Below are 19,547 nucleotides of genomic sequence, written 5' to 3'. Positions count from 1 at the left end.
CAGCCTATAGGCGCCGGCGCGAGCCGCCAGCCCAAGGGCGCGTGCGCAAGAGGGGCCTCCGCCGCCCCACCGATCGCGTCGGCGCCGCGAAGCCTCGCGGAGCCGATTGGCCGTCGCGGAGGGTGACGACGGGAGCCAATGGCAGGGAGGCGGGGGAAGGAACGAGCCGTTTCATTGGCTGCTGGAGCAGGCAGGGCGGGACAACAGACCTTCTGTTCATTTACATCTCCCACCCCCAAAGGCTACCCTGCCCCCCTCCTCCCGGTACCTCCAGCCCATGCCCCTCCCACCTGAGGAACCCAGGAGTCCTGCCTCCCCTCCCCTCCCCCAGCCAGGAATGGAACCCAGGAGTCCTGCCTCCCCTCCCAGGATTGCCCCGAAGGCCAGCCATAGAACCCAGGAGTCCTGCCTCCCCTCCCCCAGCCAGGAATGGAACCCAGGAGTCCTGCCTCCCCTCCCAGGATTGCCCTGAAGGCCAGCCATAGAACCCAGGAGTCCCGAGGCCCCATCCTCTAGCCTGCACTCTCCCCTTCATGACAAATAAACCCTAGAAAGGGAGGGTGCAGCAAAGCCTGGCCCATAGCGTGCTGGGGGCCAACTGCTCATTGCCCTGGTGGAGTCATATCGGCCCCGTGTAACACACTCAGGCTGCCTGCAGGGTGGAGAGAATCGGTGCAAGTCCTCTTGCCTCAGCTCTTCCCGTGTGCGTTGTGACAAAACCCACCTGCTATACACACAGACATGCCTGTTTGATAGAGCCCCCTGGCTTTCTCCCGGCAGGGAGCATTTCTATGTAGTTACAAAGTAGGTAGTCAGGTTCCAGAGTAGCAGCCATGTTAGTCTGTATTCACAAAAAGAACAGGAGTACTTATGGCACCTTAGAGACTTGGAAAGCACCACCCATGCGGGGTAAAAGTGAAGGGTGAACACAGGGGTAGCTGACACTGATCAGCAGCCAAGAAAGTGCCCCTCCTCCCTAGAAAGTGGCTGGGCCTGGGGCAGAGGCTGAGGGTAGTTCCTACAGCACGTGCAACCTTTAAGACACTGAGTGCTCACGCATCCATTTCTACTTAAATAAAACCCAAGGGAGAGCCTTCATTACCTCTTGAGAGAAGGAATGTATCTTGCACATAAGCAGAGATGCACTGCCACCTAGAGGTCCACAGCCTAACCCAAGACAACATGTGGTTGTACAAAATGGTTTGTAGTCATTTACAGTTTGATTTTAACTCTTTTTCCCATCCCCACAATTCCCAAGGAGGAGTGACACATGAAATACACATTTAATTCAAATATGAAAGCGATGAAAAAAATATATTTAGTCAAATTATAGGAACAAGGCACCATGGTGTCTCTTAAGAGACGTTTAATGCTCTTGGTGGTTACTTCAAGTCACTTGGCCTGCTTCAGTGACAGAAGGGAATTTGGCTTGGAAGGCCAGGGTTCCAGGGATGGGCCTAAAACAGCCATCCTCTTAAAGATCTTGGCTTTTAAAACTTCCACTGACAGTAAGAAACTCCGTCTCCAGGTCTGGGGCAAAGCTAAAACCGAGCTTCTCTCCCCAGCTTGAGGGTGGTGGTGGTGGTAACAACATCTTGGGTCCATATTGCTGGCAGAAAGGAGGAATCTGGCCCTCTGCATCCTTAGCTAGGCAGAGTCAGCACCCACGCTGTGTGCTCCATTTTGGCTGCTGGTGGCTCACTCAGCTGGGATCATGGCTCTCAGTTTGGAAAAGCCAAAGGCCATGTTGTGTCTGTCCCTTTCCAGCCAGGGAGAAAGGTCTGCCCTAACCTCAGCTATTCTGCTTGCTGGTGACTCTATATATGTTAATATTCTCATTTTCATCTCTATAAGCCAGTTCTGAAGTGAAGTGCAGCGGGAGCAGCGCCTCGTAGAACACATCTGTGCTGTGCTCCTGTCGCATTTTGGAAGACAGGTAGATGGTTGAATGAGGGCCACAGAGGTGCTGGAGGGTCTTGATTAGCAAAGGGTACGTGTCTTTCAGGTAGACTATGTCTGCGCCCAGGATGAAGTCGTAGTCTCTCAGGAACTCCTCGTGGTCCAGACCCCAAGACAGAGCACAAACTTTGGCCCGAGCCGAATGCTCTGCAGGCACATTCTTATGGACGTTCTCCTGTATCTGCTCCAAAGCCAGAGGGAGATCTGTGATGGTTACATCTCCTCCTGGAAAAGACAAGAGCAACCCAGAAGGCGTGGGTGTTGGTTAGGAGAATCAAACCCTCCCGGTATGCATTATCCAGACATTGCAGGATTTTCATTGGCTTCCCGGATGCACGACCATGCAACAGATCCATTTGTCCCATCCCCAGGCTGTCTATACATACGAGCTAACGCAGGGCTAGAGGAGGCCCAGCACGCTGAGCCTGCAGCTGCCATCCTCTTTAACCTACAGGCTGTACTAAATATGGGGGCAGCTGTAATCTTTGCCACCCTGTACGCAGATGAGGCCCTTGGACTTCCACGAAGCTGCTGATTCCATCTTTATATTAGCAAAGTTGGGCACACCTGTGAGCTTTCGCCAGCAGGCCAGTTAAAAAACATCAATAGGTCTCTCTGTACAGCGCATCTGCATCAGGTCCCATTTAGGGAGTTAGACTATGGTGATAGATAGTTTAGAAATGCCACAGATCAGATGCATGACAACCCCCCCCTCCGCCCCCATGCTTCAGCTCCGCTGTCAAGCAACTGTACCTACCGAGCAGGGTGGCAAGGATGCCAACGATGCCCGTCCCAGCGCCCAGCTCAATCACCTTCTTGCCCCGGAAGTTGAGCTTCTGCTTCTCAAAATATTTACACAGGGTTAGAGCCTTCAGCGCAGAGACACAGATGGAGAATGGGGCCATCCGGTGATATACAGGACAAGAGAACAAAAGCATAAGGGAGACGGATCCTCTTGCACTGACTCTTAATTGACAGATTTAGGGAGAAACTTCCCCTCCAGAATGGTTATTTCTTAATGACCTGTTACAGGGCTTCTTGCACCTGTCTTTGAAGTATTGGCCACTGACAAAGATGGGTTTCTAAATTAGATGGGCCACAGGTCTAACCTTCCATGGAAGCTCCTAAAATGGACAGGATTTGCAGCTGGAGAACAGGAACTTTGGGGTAGACAGAGGAACAATTGAGAGGCTACAGCTTCCCAAGGCCAGGGACATCTCCGGAGCCACACAGAGAGCCCCCACTATATCTGATGAACCTGCTGCTCCCCATGAATGGGGGCACCAAGACGCCCTACAGGCACGGGGGGGACACCTCCACTTTGTGCTGAGCCCCTACCAGCCCCTACTCCATGTGCTGTGGGATGCCCCATCCCCAGAGCTCAAAGGTCTCCAGCCAACTCCCACGTTCCAGCTCTCCCCACCTCCTTGCCAAACATCCTAACTCCCCCCCTTGCCCACCTCCATCCCTGCTCTCACCACCTCCAAGCCAGCCCTCCCCAGAGCCTCCTAATCTCGCAGCTAATCCTCCCCCTGTACTTTAGGGCATCCACCCCCCACCCCCACTGCATCCATCTCCCAATCCCCCCTGCACCCAGCCCCCACATTTCACCCGCCCTCCCCACCGGGCTCCTCTGCACCCTGCCCCTCACCGCCTCCCAGACGGGCGCTGCCACCCCGAGCCGGCCCCCGTGGTGCTGGGCGATGGTTAACACGTGGCCGCAGAAGCTGAAGCAGGTCTCCTCGGGGAAGTCGTCGGCGAAGAGCCCGACCTCCCGGGGGAACACGGCCTCCAGCCCCTCGGGGGCGGCCTCCGGCGGCTCCCGGCCCGCCACCGCCCCGCCGACCTCCACGTGGCAGAAAGGCGGCTGCCTGGACGCAGCCATCTTGAGGCGCCCCCGCCCCCTGATTGGATAGGCGGGGCTAACCTGCTGCTCCCATTGGAGGATGGGCTCCGGGGGGAGGAGCCTAGCCCTGCTCACCTGGGGCAGGTGAGTGGTCCATCATGGGCTGCTGCTGTTTCTAGGCATTTGTTTCCATGGGGCGTCATCACTAGCATCCAAGTGACTTGGGACATCGAAGGGCCGGGCCTGGCCAGCCCCACTGCCCCGAGAAGTAGCAGCTGAGTGGGGCACAGAGAGGGGAAGGGCCCCTGCGACATTGGCATCCACTTATTATTAATTATTATCATGGTAGCGACCAGGAGACACAGACCAGGATCACATTGGGCTAGGTGCTGTACAAACACCGACCAAAAGACACTCTTTTCCCTAGGGAGCTTACAATCTGTTTTCCATCAGCTGCACGGTCAGCCCTGAATGTTCAAAAATCACTTGCATCCGATGAAGTGAGCTGTAGCTCATGAAAGCTCATGCTCAAATAAATTGGTTAGTCTCTAAGGTGCCACAAGTCCTCCTTTTCTTTTTGCAAAAATCATCAGTCACCCCTTCCCTGCTCCCCAAAAATCACGATATTGGCTTAAAAATCACAAGAATGTTTTCACAAAATACAAAACATTGGGTTCTTTTTATTTGCCTTCTGGCTTCTGAGTCTTTTGGTTACTCTCGGAGCACAATCTCTGCAGCCAAAGGCGTTGGAAAATTGCTTTTCTCAGAATCATAGAATTGGAAGGGACCTCGATATGTCATCTAGTCCCGTCTCCTGCACTCATGGCAGGACTAAATATTATTTAGACCATCCCTGACAGGTGTTTGTCTAACCTGCTCTAAAAAATCCCCAATGATGGAGATTCCACCACCTCCCTGGGCAATTTATTCCAGTGCTTCACCACCCTGACAGTCCAACCTAAACCGCCCTTGCTACAATTTAAGCCCTTTGCTTCTTGTCCTATCCTCAGAGGTTAAGAAGAACAATTTTTCTCCCTCCTCCTTGTCACAACTTTTTATGTACCTGAAAACTATTATCATGTCCCCTCTCAGTCTTCTCTTCTCCAGACTAAACAAACCCAATTTCTTCAATCTTCTCTCATAGGTCATGATTTCTAGACCTTTAATAATTTTTGTTGCTCTTCTCTGGACTTTCTCCAGTTTGTCCACATCTTTCCTGAAATGTGGTGCCCAGAACTAGACACAATACTCCAGCCTAATCAGTGTGGAGTAGAGCGGGAGAATTACTTGTCATGTCTGGCTTACAACACTCCTGCTAATACAACCAAGAATGATGTTCGCTTTTTTTGCAACAGTGTTACACTGTTGACTCATGTTTAGCTTATGATCCACTTAGGGTGACCAGATGTCCCAATTTTATAAGGACAGTCCCGATTTTTGGGTCTTTTTCTTATATCGGCTCCTATTACCTCCCACCCCCGTCCCGATTTTTCACACTTGCGGTCTGGTCACCCTAGATCCACTATGACCCCCAGATCCCTTTCCACAGTACTCCTTCCTAGACAGTCATTTCCCATTTTGACAGGTTTCAGAGTAGCAGCTGTGTGAGTCTGTATCCATAAAAAGAACAGGAGGACTTGTGGCACCTTAGAGACTAGCAAATTTATTAGAGCATAAGCTTTCGTGAGCTACAGCTCACTTCATCGTATGTGTGCAGCTGATTGTTCCTTCCTAAGTGGAGTACTTTGCATTTGTCCTTATGGAATTTCATCCTATTTACTTCAAACCATTTCTCCAGTTTGTCCCGATCATTCTGAATTATAATCCTATCCTCCAAAGCAGTAGTTCTCAATCGCGGTCCGGGGCCCACTAGGGTGCCTCAAGCAGGTTTTTTTTTTTTTTTTTTTTTTTGGGGGGGGGGGGGGGGCTCCAAGCAGGGCCAGCATTAGACTCGCTGGGCCCAAGGCAGAAAGCCGAAGCCTCACTGCATGGGCCTGAAGCCCTGGTCCCTGAGCCCCGTCACCCAGGGCTGAAGCTGAAGCCTGAGCAATGTAGCTTTGTGGGGGCCCCTGCGGCATGGGGGGCCCCAGGCAATTGACCTGCTTGCTACCCCGCTAATGCCGGCCCTGGCTTTTATATGCAGAAAACCAGTGATTATGGCACAAGTGGGCCGTGGAGTTTTTTATAGCATGTTGGAGGAGCCGGGGGGCTCAGAAAGAAAAAAGTTGAGAACCTCTGCTCCAAAGCACTTGCAACCCCTCCCAGCTTGGTATTGTCCGCAAACATTATAAATGTACTCTCTATGTCATTATCTAGATCATGGATGATGATATTGAACAGAACCGGACCCAGAACTGATCCCTGCAGGACCCAACTCGTTATGTCCTTCCAGCATGACTGTGAACCACTGATAACTACTGTCTGGGAATGGTTTTCCAACCAGTTATGCACCCACCTTATAGTATCTCCATCTAGGTCTTCTCTCCCCCTCTTCCCCCCCCCAACCCCGCCCCGGCAGTGAAAGCTCAATGTCGCCTGCAATCTCTTGATTCTAGTACTTGGAAGTTTAAGACCAACACCAAGTATCATGAGACTCATGATTAAATTGCAAGAGTCGGCAACGCCGCACCTGCAATCGCATTAGAGGCATGAGTACGCAGATTGGCCCCAGATGTTCAGTTTGCAGGGACCAAAATGCGTGTGTAAATTGCACCTGTGAAGAAATGGGAATGGTGGGGGTGCCATCCTTTTGAATGGCCCCCTTAAACACAGGGAGTCTGTAGCAGCACCAGGAAGAGAGCCCCAATCTCCTGATCCCACTCTACTGCCCAATGCACGAGACCTCCTACCTTTCTCATGCAGCAGAGAAGAAGAGGAAACAGAGGGAGGCAAGGCTGGTTTTGCCCTGTTTTAAAGCACAGAGTGGTTGGCAGAGCCAGGAATTGAAGCTTGATCTCCCCAGTCCCTTAACCACAAGGTTGTCATTCCTTTCTAACACTGCTGCCAGCTCACGCAGGTGATGTGACTGTGGTTTTGCGGCGATGTTAATCCAAGTATCAGAGGGGTAGCCGTGTTCATCCGTATCCACAAAAACAACGAGGAGTCTGGTGGCGCCCTAAAGACGAACAGATTTATTTGGGAATAAGCTTTCGTGGGTAGAAAAACCCCACTTCTTCAGATGCATGGAGTGAAAATTACAGATGCAGGCAAAATATATACTGATATTTATATATTTGTAATATATTTATGCCTGCATCTGTAATTTTCACTCCATGCATCCGAAGAAGTGGGGTTTTTTTACCCACGAAAGCTTATGCCCAAATAAATCTGTTCGTCTTTAGGGCGCCACTGGACTCCTCATTGTTTTTGGTGTTAATCAACAGAGTCTGCGGGGTTCTCCCTCTGCATCCTCCTCTTGAAATTCAACAGCATAGAGACTCCGAAAAGGCAGGAGGCTCTGGCCTTGGAGCTGGGATGAAGGTGTTGGCCTGGAGCTGACAGGTATCTATGCTAATGCGTTATGGCTGAGATTTCCAAAGCTGTCTTGGGAATGTGGCTTCTCAAGTCCCATTGGCAGGGGCACTAGTGGGAGAGGGGGGCCTCACCTTGTTTAGGAATACATCTGAACTTTGGGATGTTTATCTGAAGCGTCACTCGTGGTCCTCAGACCCATTTCTGTGTGACTCGGATCAGAGAGCAGGAACCGCACACTACCTGCGACATCTCATTCTCCAGGGGAAGCCACCCACGTCCTCTGCTGAGCCACGGCGGGGGATAATGTCACCACTCGACGCACATTGCAGTTAAATGTTAACCCAGCAGGGCAATGCTTAGGGACCCCTGCTTCCAAACAGCCAGCCCGGCTTGTTTGGGTGATATAATTCGGTCAGTTAAACAGCCAGGGAGCTAATGATCAGCTACCCTCTAGGCCTCTAGCCTCATAGTAGATCCCACGTGGCCGCTGGACGTCTGTTCCAGGCTCAGCCCACACTCTCACAGCATCCCATGTCTGTCCAGTGGGGGACACACCCACAATCTCTGCAGATCACGGTGATACTAATGTAGCTATCCAGGGCTAACTACATTGGGGTGCTTTCCCCATCTGCAGGCTCTGTTCCAGTCACACATCCCAGGTTCACGGTGCAAATCACTTCCTGGTCTTTATGCCACAGAGAGTGCATCCTAAATCCCACATGCCAGCACCAAACTCATCTTGTATCTGGTGAGGACATTTAGTTCTGTGTAATGAGATCTGAATTAACGTTGTCTAGTGCTGGGAAAGTGGCTTGATGGGGGCTTATCACGGAAGGAATCAGAACTGGGGATGGGGTCGGTGTCAAACTCTCCGACTGGGAAACAGGATTTGCTGCTTCTTCAAGAGAGGACACAGCCCTGGGCATCAGTCCCAGGAACACGAGACCTGGATCAGACCCCTAGTCCATCTAGCCCCGTAGCCTATCTCTGACAGTGGCCAGCACCGGATGCACCAGAGGACGGTATAAGAAACCCACAGTAGCAGATGTGGGCTAATCTGCCTCCCACATTAGGTCTTATCCTGATCTCTATAGCTAGCGGCTTAAGACTGAAATGTGAGGTTTGATATCCCTTCCATATTCTTGTTATGAATTCTTGTTGAATCTTGCCAACTTTTGGCCTCAACAACATCCAGTGATCATGAGTTCCATAGGCTAAGTGCACACGGTGTGAAAAAAATTATTTCTTTTAATCTGTGATGACATTTCCACCTTTTAGCTTAATTAAATGTCTCCTTATTCTTGTGCTATGAGACAGGGAGAACAGCAGCTAGCTCCCAATCTACCTTCTCTAGACCAGTCATTATTTATAGTGTCCCCTTTTATCTAAAGTAAATAGAGACCGGGGACCAGTTTGCAGGCACATGCCTCTGGGCAAGCCAACAGGGTTTACAATTTGCAACCCAGAGACTTCCTAAACTCTCATGTGCCTCTAGCTACGCCTGCCATGTGTGGCTGAGCCATCTTGAGAGCCGTCCAAAGTGGGGAGCAGTGGGGAGAAGGAGCTGAATTCCCCATTCTTTCTTTCCCTGTGTAGAGCTGGGTGCAGCTAGGTGGGGAATAGCAAGGGCTGAGCGAGACCAGCCCAGGCTTCATCAGGTCAGCGTTGAGAGCAAACAGAAGTCCCGGTACTGTTTCTGCTAGCTTGCAAACACACCGACGCCGTCACTGGAGAGACCCCTGCCGCCCTTGTGTTCGCTCACCCACAGCTTCTTGGAGCACACGAGGCTGCTGGTTGTACGAGGGTCCGTTACTCTTTAACTACGTCCTTTTCGCTTCTTGACGGAGGAGCCAGGCTCCTTATTCACTGGCCCCGAAGTGCGTCAGAGCCACGGGTCGCTGGAGTGTCCTGCAGCAGCTCTTTGGCTGCTAACGCTTCCGTCACTAATGTGGGTGGCAAGCTTGTGCCAGTGGCCACGGCCATGGTGCTAATGAAAAACCCACGTTACAGGAAATCCAGGACTGCCAACTTCTTGCAGGTGCTGTGGTTAGGCAGGGGAAAGTTTCCTAATGTTCCCTGGGGATTCTGCAGACTCCATGAGAAACACAGGCTCAAGGCGCCAGGTGCCTTTCCTTGTCAGTCAATGGCTCAGGGCTCTCCCTGGCTACATTAGCAGCCTGAGTTTAGCTTCTTGTGGGCCACCCATGCAGTTGGGCTCCCCGCATTTGGGTGCCTGGAAAGCCACTGTGTGGTTTGCCTGTGAATTATGGTGTCTGCTCAAGGGAAGCTGGGTTCAGCACAGCAGATGTTGTTAAGAAGCGAGGTGCATTGTGGGACATGCTGAGAAAGTGACTCTCTTGTCACTGGCAGTGTTCCAACAGGGCTATGGGATGGAGTGGGATGGGATTTGGGCGAGTCTCAATGGAAACTCCAGAAAACTTCCAGAACCTCACAAAGAGTGTCCAGGCCGGAGGTTGATCGCTCATCGGCTCAAGGATGCGAAAAGGAAGCAGCCACCTTCTCCATCACGATTCAGCTGCTTTATGGGGGTGCAGGGGTGGGGCAGCGCCTGCCTTCCCAGATTTGCCCAATCTGATGAGCACTCCATGCCTCACTGCCCCGTGTTTCTACGTCGGCACAGGTCCCATGGCCCCCGCTTCCTCTGCACCTTGTGCAAGGAGCATTTCCCGTAGAGGGTGTGCCTCTTCCACGCTACCATGGGCCCTTTGCCCAAAACGCCTTTCTCTGAACGGAAGCCCTGCTTTCGAGTCCAGCAACACGAACAGCCGGGAAGTGCCCCACATCTGCACTGGATTCTAGGATCTCACAGAGTCTGTGAATGCTCTCTACCCATGAGTCACCTCAGTTACCATGAAGTAGAGGAGGATACCATTTTGACCACAAAGGCTTGTTGCACAACCCACAGCTGGTGAGTTCCCGTTCCTGTCAATATGTCAGGACTCCTCGAATGCTGAGGCTACCCTTCTCCTTCCAGGAAGCCCCAAGAACTACAGCAAAAGACCTCGGATGAAGTTCTGAGAGAGGAAGAAACTTCCCGTCTGGGTCCCAGCAGAGAGATCACAAGAAAGATGCGGGGTTATGGCAAAATCCATCCCATGACAGTGTGGTTCTCCTGGCAATGGAAGGCTTGTGCAAGGACCCCGAAAAGGAAGACCAGTTTGGTATAGCAACCAGGTAACTCCCTTGTCCACAGTTAAATGTTCCTGTCATACACACACACAGAAATGATCGTCTTCAGAGCATCCCAGGCTGGGCTACAAGTCTCTCTGCTGTACAGTGCACCTGTTTGCTTCTGCTGCAATGTCATAAAAGCTGCTCAGGGTGACAGCCATGTGGGGAGGAGAGGGATTGATGGCGAGCCCCTATATACCCTTGGGAAAGCAGAAAGAGAAATTTGTTTCTTCCCATATCCATCAGGCTGGAGCAGCCCCATGTATCGGCCCTGAGACACCAGAGAGGGGAGATGACAGAGCTGGGAAGATGGCTGGGGAGATAATTTCAACCTGTTCTCAAATGCCTACCTACTTCGGAGCTGGGACTTCCCCACAGACATGGGAACACTGAATTTCCCCGTTGGATCAGCCCACTGGTCCATCTAGTTCAGTGCCCTGACTCTAACCATGCTTAATACTTGATACCACAGGAGAAAGTGTCACACACATACAAAATGCACCTAGCCATTTGTGCAAAATTCCTTCCTGACCCTGCTGTGATCAGTCTGTGCCCCACTGAAGCATGAGAGTTGGTTACTCCACTCTTCTCACAGCTGCACTTTGACCTAGCCCACAAAATTCTGTCACATCACTGCTGTTAGTAACGAGAATCCTAGATCCTCTGTGGGGGTTTCAAGAGAATATTGCAAAAGTTGCCCCATCTCAAACACTTCCTGCTTTAGGAGCCAGGATATCATTTTTGTGCCCAGTGCACCAGTATTTCACCATGGATGAATTTGTACTGGGACTGATGAGAAATAATTGGGAATCACCCAGTTTGAGCCCTGCACCCTGCTTTGGATAGAACCAGCATTTAATTAACTTTGGAGCCAGGGTGGTACGGAATGTGCCATTTCAGAATGAAACGTCCAGCGCAGAACCATGCAGACTACCGCAATTCCTCCTGCCTGGATTCCCAGTACAGTGGTGTGCACCAACCCCAATGTGTATTCATGTCCCTCTGACACACCAAGAGACACTCAGCAGGTTGCTTTTCAGAGCCTCAGAGGGCAGAAATGAGCCCTGTCAGATCCTGGTTATTTAAAAAAAAATTAAATAAAGCTGCTTTCGAGATTGTCTGCCAGGTATATGGCACATCTGGGCTCGGGCAGTGAGTGACAGAGTGAGGACGCAAATCAATCAGTTCTCCCCGGCAGCGCTGTCCTGGTTCATTGCTGGCTCTGCCACTTCCTCACTGTGTGAGCTCCCATCTCTGGGCCTCAATTTTGCCAGGGGAAGCTGTGAGGTTTGATTCATTAATTGTTTGTAAAGCGCTTTCAGGTGTGAGGAAAGGGATCCAGGCCATACAAAGAGCTATCAAAAACGAGGCAAGGCAGGGGCTGGCAGCCTTTGTCCTTTGCAAAATCCTACCCAAATCCCCCATTTCCTCCAAATTCTTATGCATTTTGCTAATTGCTCATTAATTTGAAAAGATGTGAACAGCCAAAAGCCCAAGGGGCATGACTCATAATTATCTTCAAGCCCAAAATTCCCCCTATGGATTGGTTTCCAGTAATGTCCTGGCCACATCCCATGTGTCAACCAGTGGGAAGATGTGTGTGTCTGTGTTTGTGTGTGTCTGTGCGTGGAGGGGACGTTCCTTTTAATTGCATCTCTTCCTCTTTTACTCTCATTGTATATCTCTGTTCCTCACCCCTCTGTGGACTGGTTCCCAGACCTAGGCCACATCCAAGCTGCCCATTGTCAGACCTGATCTGTAACTAAGCTCCAGCCCTGGTTGTCTGCATGAGCAAATTCCGTAGCTGTGATTCACCAGCTCGTGCAGCTTCGCCAGTGGTAGCCAGATGGAGCAGATGACATGGTGATAAAAACACATGTACCTTCTTGAATCTACAGCTTCCTCCGTTGCTACCTTCGGTGGAGCTGCAGCTCAGGGCTTGTCCACACCGGCAATTTACAGCGCGGCAACTTTCTGGGTCAGGGGTGTGAAAAAACACCCCCTCCCGAGCACAGCAAGTTTCAGCGCTGTAAAGTGACAGGGTAGACAGTGCACCTCTTGTGTAGTTACACCCGCCGCGACCACACAAGGCACGTTAAAGTGTAGAACCGCCAGACTGGGTCTGACCAAAGGTCCATCTAACCCAGGATCCTGTCTTCTGACAGTAGCCAGTGCCAGGTGCCCCAGAGGGAATGAACAGAACACGCCACCATCAAGTGATTCAAGAGTCAGGGGGCTCACTGGGTTTGGGGTCAGTAGGGTAAGGGTCGGTGGATCAATGGATTTGGGCTGGGAGTCAGTGGGGCTGGCAGTTGGAGGTCAGTAGGATGGAGGTTGGAGGGTCAGTGGGATGGAGCTTGGGGGTCAGGGGGATGGAGGCTGGGGGCCAGTGGGGTAATGGGGGGTCAGTAGGATGGAGGTTGGGGGGTCAGTAGGCAGCATTGGGGGTCAGTGGGTGGGACTGGGGGTCAATAGGGTGGAGGTCAGTGGGCAGGGCTGGGGTGGGGCTGCGGGGTCAGTGGGGTGTGGGTTGGGGGTCAGTGGGATGGAGGTTGGGGGTCAGTGGGTGGAGCTGGGGCTCAGAGGGGTGGGGCTGGGGGTCGGTAGGATGGGGGTTGGGGGTCAGTGGGCGGGGCTGGGGTGGGGCTGCAGGGTCAGTGGGATGGAGGTTGGGGGGCTCGGTGGGGGGGTCAGTGGGGTGGGGGTGCGGGGTCAGTGGGATGGAGGTTGGGGGTCAGTGGGTGGAGCTGGGGCTCAGAGGGGTGGGGCTGGGGGTCAGTAGGATGGAAGTTGGGGGTCAGTGGGCGGGGCTGGGGTGGGGCTGCGGAGTCAGTGGGATGGAGGTTGGGGGTCAGTGGGCGGGGCTGGGGTGGAGGCTGAGGGTCAGTAGGATGGGGGTTGGGGGGCTCAGTGGGCGGGGCTGGGGTGGAGGCTGGGGGTCAGTAGGATGGGGGTTGGGGGTCAGTGGGCGGGGCTGGGGTGGGGCTGGGGGTCAGTAGGATGGGGGTTGGGGGGCTCAGTGGGGTGGGGCTGGGGGTCAGTGGGATGGAGGTTGGGGGTCAGTGGGCGGGGCTGGGATGGAGGCTGAGGGTCAGTAGGATGAGGTTGGGGGTCAGTGGGCGGGGCTGGGGTGGGGCTGGGGGTCAGTAGGATGGGGGTTGGGGGGCTCAGTGGGGGGGTCAGTGGGGTGGGGCTGGGGGTCAGTGGGATGGAGGTTGGGGGGCTCAGTGGGGTGGGGCAGGGGGTCAGTGGGTGGAGCTGGGGCTCAGAGGGGCGGGGTTGGGGGCGGGGCGGGGGAGACGTCATGTGACACCGGCCCGCGTGGCCAAGGCCCGGCTGGGCGGGGGCGAGGCTGTCCCGGGCCCTTTAAAGCAGGCGCGCGCGCGCTGGTGGTGGCGCGTTTCCTGTGACGTTTGGTTCCTGCGACTCCAGCTGTGGCCGCGCTGGCTCCACGTGGGTCGCGGGCCCGGCGCGGGGTCCCGGGGGTGCCATGGCGGGGGCCCCGCCCCAGAAACGCTTCTACCGGCAGCGGGCTCACTCCAACCCCCTGGCGGACCACACGCTGCGCTAGTGAGTGGGGGGAAGGTCCTGAGACCCCCCAGGGGGCCCCCAAGTCCCCCGACCCCCATACATCGAGCTTCCCGCCCCCCCCATCCCGGGAGCCCCCTGACCTCCTGCCCCATTGAACCCCATATGCACCGGGGAGCCCCCCAAGTCCCCTAACCCCCATACATCGAGCCCTCACCCCCATCCCGGGAGCCCCCTGATCTCCTGCCCCATTGAACCCCATATACCCTGGGGAGCCCCATTCATCCTGCTCCCCCTTCCCATTTTGGGGTCCCCTGATCCTGTATTCACTGTGCCCTGGAGGAAGCCCCTAATCTTACCCTTCCTCATCCTGAGGCGGGCGTCCTGAGCTCTCTTCCTCTGTAGGAGCCCTCGTGATTCCCGCCCCCCGCCGTGGGAGATCCCCGGAGCCAGGGGAACTAAACTTTCTGTCCCAGCTCCCAAAGGGACCAAAATAAATATTAAATGGGAGAGAAGAGATGAGCTGCTTCCAAATCCATAAAAAGAAAAGGAGGACTTGTCGCACCTTAGAGACTAACCAATTTATTTGAGCATAAGCTTTCATGAGCTACAGCTCACTTCATCGGATACAAGTCCTCCTTTTCTTTTTGCGAATACAGATTAACACGGCTGCTCCTCTGAAACCTTCCAAATCCATGCGTCTTCCAGCCGGCATGAAGTGTTTGCCAGAGTGCAAGTGGCGTAACCTAGCTGGGTTTGTCTGGACTAGGATGCGCAAGAATGCGTTAGCTGACTTCTTATAAATCTGTGTAGACAGGGAACGCTCCCTTCAGGTACTCGCTGGTGGAGCTGAAGTTGCACCTAGGCTAGCATGTGTTTAAAAGGTTACCCTGAGGCTAGGTCTACCCGACCCAAGCTTGTGCCAGCACAGTGTGTCTGTTAAGGGGTGTGAGGAGCTGTGATTCATGACCGACAGTCCAGTAAAAGCCTGAATGTCGTTAGACAGACAAAATCCTGCTTTTATCGGTATGGCTTGTCTTGCTCGGGGAGGCTGAAACAAGCTCTATCAGCAAAAGGGCAGTTTTGCCCATAAAAGCAATATTTGCTTCTAGGGCAAAGCTTTCCAAGTGTTGACCTGACATGGCTTTATTGACTCTCTTGTTCCAACAACATGCATTTAAAGCCTACTTGGGAGGACTCCTAAGAGGTTGCTGGTGATGTCCATGTGTTAGTGTATTTACATACATCTTTCAGAGTGTTTAAGAAAACACTGTAGATTTGTTACTTCCTGAAGCTCCTCTTTGATGTGCTGTCAGGTTGCAGGGTAAGAGATAGTTCCTGCCCAAAGAGCTCACAAGCCAGAGAGGAATTGGGACAGTTGGGTGGAGAAACACCATTTAACGCCAAGTTAGATTAGCTCCACCTGACTCATTCCCTGGGGGCAGGATTGGTCCCTGAAATCTTTCGGTGTTTGTCCAGCTTGAAATGGTCCAAGCAGGACATATTTTTAGCCCATTGGGAAGTTATTGCACAGCTTAAATCTCCCCACTAATCGAATAGCTGCTTTCCTATTCTCTCTTTTAATCCAGCTTTGTCCCTGTTCCTCTCTTTTAGTCCCACGAAACCTGAGGAAATGAACTGGGCTGAGCACTATCCTGAGTTCTTCGCCCCGTTGACCAAAGATGACCGTCACGATGACCCAAAGGACTCCGAGGAGAGAGTGAAGCCAGCGGTGCAAGTTGAATTTGCTGATATTGGCTGCGGTTATGGGGGCTTGTTGGGTAAGTTCCCAGTGATGCTTTTCCGTCGGTCTGGACGCAGCAGGTTCTAGGTGGGCAGGTGTGGTCAAGGCTGCCTTGGAGGGACAGTCCTGAGAGGGGTGCGGGTTTGCTCCGTGAAGCCTCTTCCTTCTCCAGATACGGGTCCATGCCTGACTTCACATCTCGGGTACGTCTCTCTCTGTTGACAGCTGTGTATCCCAGAGTACGTGGTGTGGAACTATGCATGCTTAGCTGAGGTCTAGCGCTGACTCACCAGTGGAACTAGCTCCTTGGTCTGTTCTGCGCAGAGCCCAGACTTGATGCGGGAAATCGGAAACCGGTTGCACTGTCGGTCATGTGGGTCAGGGAGAGCTGGTGACATGGGCTGTCTCACCCTGGTGTCCCTATAGATTCTGTGGTGCAGAAGCCGCTGTACCCATAACTGTGCTGCTCTGGTTAAGTTTAACATGCTGTGATGAGAAAGGGTTGCAATCCTGAAAGGTGGCAAGTTGTTGCTCTCAGCCCCAGGCTGCTGCCGCTGCCTCTCCCCTGGCAAGTGGGAATGACCTGTCTGATACCCTCGCTCCCATCTTGGGAGGCAGGTGAGTTGTCCCCAGGTAGCCGCTCTGGGGTTTATCGTTCTGAACAGTTGCCTCTGTCTGGGATTCCCCGGCTCTGAGAGCAGATGGTAGTTCCTCTTTCATCTTTTACAGTCGAGTTGTCTCCCCTCTTCCCCAACACCTTAATGCTGGGCCTGGAGATTCGAGTGAAGGTCTCGGATTACGTCCGTGACCGGATCCAGTCTCTGAGAGCATCCCATCCCGGGCAGTACCAGAACATCGCCTGTGTCCGCAGCAATGCCATGAAGCACCTGCCCAACTTCTTCCACAAGGGGCAGGTGAGGTGCCAGGGGCCTTGGGGCTCCGCCACTGATGTCCCAGGCAGTCATATAACCTCCCGCTTTCAATCCTTGCCATCCTTGGGGAGCACTTGAAAAAAGGAAACCCCAACCCTGAATGTGCTTTAAACAAGCTGTAACTCAGTGGGAAAAACCCTTCTCCCAAATTGGTCCCAGAGACACTGATGCTGGCTGGGGGCTGTTCCCATAGCTACAGTAATACCCCTCCTGCCTGGGGAGGGATGGATGAGGAGGGTGCTCTGATAGCTGCAGTACTGATAGGGTTAATGGTCCCAGGAGGATGGGGCTGGTCAGCCAGAGAATGCATCCATGGCCATGGTGATCTCAGTGGGGCGAGGAGGCGTTGGCTCTGCTGGCTACAGAGACTTGTAGGGCTCACCGTCTCCACCCTTCCGGGGTTGCCCCCTATGTTTGCAGCTGGCCAAGATGTTCTTCCTCTTCCCGGACCCACACTTCAAGAAGACTAAGCACAAGTGGCGGATCATCAGCTCTACGCTGCTGGCCGAATACGCCTACGTCCTGCGCATTGGGGTGAGTTGGGATCGGTCGCTGGTGGGGGGGTGGGCGGAGGCTTTCGTGGAATCTCTGGTTAGGGGAAGCCTCTCTGGCTGGGGACTTAGCCACGGCTCAGCAGGCAGGAGCATTCTGTCCTCAACCAACAGAGTTTGTAGCTCAAACCCAGCAGTGCCCCAAGGGCATGGTGAGTAAGCCCCACTTACTGCATGGGTCCCAGCACGGAGGGGTTGGCCTTTGCCCTGCTTCCTGCAGAGCTGTGCTGGGAGGACTTCCTGTTGGCAGAGTGAGCCCGTTGCCCGCCCTCGGCAGCTCCCACCTGCCCGTTCATGACTTAGCTGCCTCGGGCAACCCGTCTGCTCCTCCCTGTGCCGTCACCGTGGGTTCGTAACCAGCAGATCAAACTGGGGCGATGAATAGGCGTGGGCCCCACCCAGCCCGGCTGCGTGAGTAACAGGCAAATACGCTAACATCTCCCCATGGTGCAGACCCCGGGGGCAGGGCTATGGTTGCCAAACCTCGATGATTGTCCTGGAGTCTCTAGAAATGAAAGATGGATCTTTAAGTGAAGATGATGTTGTATGATGAAACATCCAGGAATATGTCCCACCAAAATTGGCAACCCGGGGGGGGAGGGGGCGGGGGTGGAGGCAGAGAGCATAATTGCCTTGGCTAATTAGAGTTGGGATCTCTAATAGTTAGGGAGGAGGTCCCTTGACCACAAGCTGCTCTGTACAGAGATTACCCTCCTTCCCATCCGGGGCCCTGAGGTTTTGGTAGTTGCGGAAAGTTTCCTTCTATGGCATGAGCCATTTGGGTTCTTGGGTTTTACTGCCGTATGGCTGGGATGGGGCCATAGGTGTCCCTGCATAGGTATCCAGTGACCCCTCCACATCCTCTCTTTGATGGGCTGGTCCCAGCTACCTGGATCCTCAGGCTACTCCCTCCCTCTTGCGCAGGGCCTGGTGTATACCATCACTGATGTGGAAGAGGTGCACGAGTGGATGGTTGGGCACTTCAGTGGGCACCCGCTCTTTGTCCAGGTGCCCTTGGAGGACTTGGTAAGAACGAAAGTAGCGGGCGCCGGGAGGGGAAGGAGCCCAAAAGGGGAATGTTTGCACTACCCGGGGGCCCTGCACCCATCCTGGGCTGACTCAATCTGCAAAAGTTTCTTCCCTTGTCCTAGGGTTTCCAAGAAGCCCACAGAAGCTGGAAAGTGAAACCTGGTCCCACACCAAAACCTCTTCTCTCTTTTCACGTTCACACGCTGGCTGCTTATTGCATGGTTGAGTTGAGGGGAGGGTGTGTGCTGTTGCTAGGGAGCCACCCCCCCCCCCCCGCATCTGTCCTGTTGCTAGGGAGCCCCCAGCGATGGACTTGAGTAGGAGACACTGGATTTCAGGACCCAGCCAGTGTCCCCTGCTGCCGCTTGGCTGGTAGATGGACCGGCTGCCCCCAACACAGAGCCAGGCAGGGCCGGTTGCCGTTGGCTCACACGGTTTGATGCCTGCTCGGGTCTAATTTCCCTGCAGGGACAGGGGGCTGCCGGTCTGTGTGCCCGTTATGCTGGAGACGAGCCAGGCTGATGGGGAAGGGGAGGCATTGGCCGGTCGGCAGCTCACGCGGTAACTGCCCTTTCTCCAACAGGGCAGCGATCCCATCGTGGGGCGTCTGGGCACCTCCACCGAGGAGGGAAAGAAGGTCCAACGGAACAGTGGCAAGACCTTCCCCGCTGTCTTCCGGCGCATCGAGGACGAAGCCCTGCAGGAGGGGGTTCCAGGCACAGAGCAGTTCCAGGGGGCTCCAGACACGTGACTGTGGACCCGAGAGACAAATCCTCATGGACCGTGCCGTGCAGCGTTCCAGGGAGACCTCTCCCCCTCCCCTGGTGCTGTTGGGGCAGACGGGCTGATTGCTTGGCCTGGAGCATGACGTCCACGGGAGCCCCTGATGTCTTGAATACGGAGAAGCTGGCGCCTCTCCTAACGAGAAACGCATAAGGAGTGTCCCAAGCATCCCCTTGGGCTCTGCCTGCTGGTGCCCATGAGCTGCTGGCACCGTTGCTTTTACCTCTGAGACTCTGCCAGGCAGGGGCAGGCTGCAGCTTCACTCACACTCGATTTCTGAATAAAGCTTGAGCTCACAGTCCCGGCCGGACTCTCTGTGGGTCGCTGCGGGGCGGTTGGATGGTGTCCCAGCTCCTGCCAGGGATCTAGTGGTAAAGAGGGGTTTGTTGCCCGGGCTTGGAAGCGACACTAGGTGTCAACCCTGCGGGCTCACCCTGTTCCCGTCCTGCAACCTGGCTGCTCCTTGAACCACCTGATGCGGTGCGGCTGCCGTGTCTGTTCCCAGCCAG

The 19,547-nt window shown here is 53.9% G+C and overlaps 2 protein-coding genes across 2 annotated transcripts; one reads left to right on the top strand and one right to left on the bottom strand.

The window, feature by feature from the left end:
- Positions 1–1,350: 1,350 nt before the first annotated feature.
- On the bottom strand, positions 1,351–3,851 carry EEF1AKMT3 (EEF1A lysine methyltransferase 3). The gene is made up of 3 exons (XM_074934956.1): positions 3,611–3,851; positions 2,717–2,828; positions 1,351–2,184 (listed from the first exon to the last, which is right to left on the bottom strand). Exons 1-3 carry the CDS (start codon positions 3,842–3,844, stop codon positions 1,793–1,795), a joined length of 738 nt encoding a protein of 245 aa, XP_074791057.1. The 5' UTR covers positions 3,845–3,851; the 3' UTR covers positions 1,351–1,792.
- A 10,023-nt stretch (positions 3,852–13,874) lies between these two features.
- On the top strand, positions 13,875–19,333 carry METTL1 (methyltransferase 1, tRNA methylguanosine). Its single transcript, XM_074934942.1, has 6 exons — positions 13,875–14,041; positions 15,614–15,780; positions 16,473–16,657; positions 17,096–17,209; positions 18,151–18,252; positions 18,839–19,333. Exons 1-6 carry the CDS (start codon positions 13,962–13,964, stop codon positions 19,004–19,006), a joined length of 816 nt encoding a protein of 271 aa, XP_074791043.1. The 5' UTR covers positions 13,875–13,961; the 3' UTR covers positions 19,007–19,333.
- Positions 19,334–19,547: the final 214 nt, after the last annotated feature.

The sequence above is a fragment of the Natator depressus genome, chromosome 20 (genome assembly GCF_965152275.1).
Source record: "Natator depressus isolate rNatDep1 chromosome 20, rNatDep2.hap1, whole genome shotgun sequence".
In the NCBI taxonomy this organism is placed as follows: Eukaryota; Metazoa; Chordata; order Testudines; family Cheloniidae; genus Natator; species Natator depressus.
This window is presented reverse-complemented; position numbering and strand designations above follow the sequence as displayed.

Excerpts from the sequence above, each read along its gene's own strand:
- EEF1AKMT3 (XM_074934956.1), bottom strand. The coding sequence starts at position 3,844 with ATGGCTGCGTCCAGGCAGCCGCCTTTCTGCCACGTGGAGGTCGGCGGG. Across the intron at positions 2,829-3,610 it reads CAGCGCCCGTCTGGGAGGCG|GCTCTAACCCTGTGTAAATA; the intron begins GTGAGGGGCAGG and ends TCTGCGCTGAAG. Across the intron at positions 2,185-2,716 it reads CATCCTTGCCACCCTGCTCG|GAGGAGATGTAACCATCACA; the intron begins GTAGGTACAGTT and ends TGTCTTTTCCAG.
- METTL1 (XM_074934942.1), top strand. The coding sequence starts at position 13,962 with ATGGCGGGGGCCCCGCCCCAGAAACGCTTCTACCGGCAGCGGGCTCAC. Across the intron at positions 15,781-16,472 it reads CGGTTATGGGGGCTTGTTGG|TCGAGTTGTCTCCCCTCTTC; the intron begins GTAAGTTCCCAG and ends CATCTTTTACAG. Across the intron at positions 16,658-17,095 it reads ACTTCTTCCACAAGGGGCAG|CTGGCCAAGATGTTCTTCCT; the intron begins GTGAGGTGCCAG and ends CTATGTTTGCAG.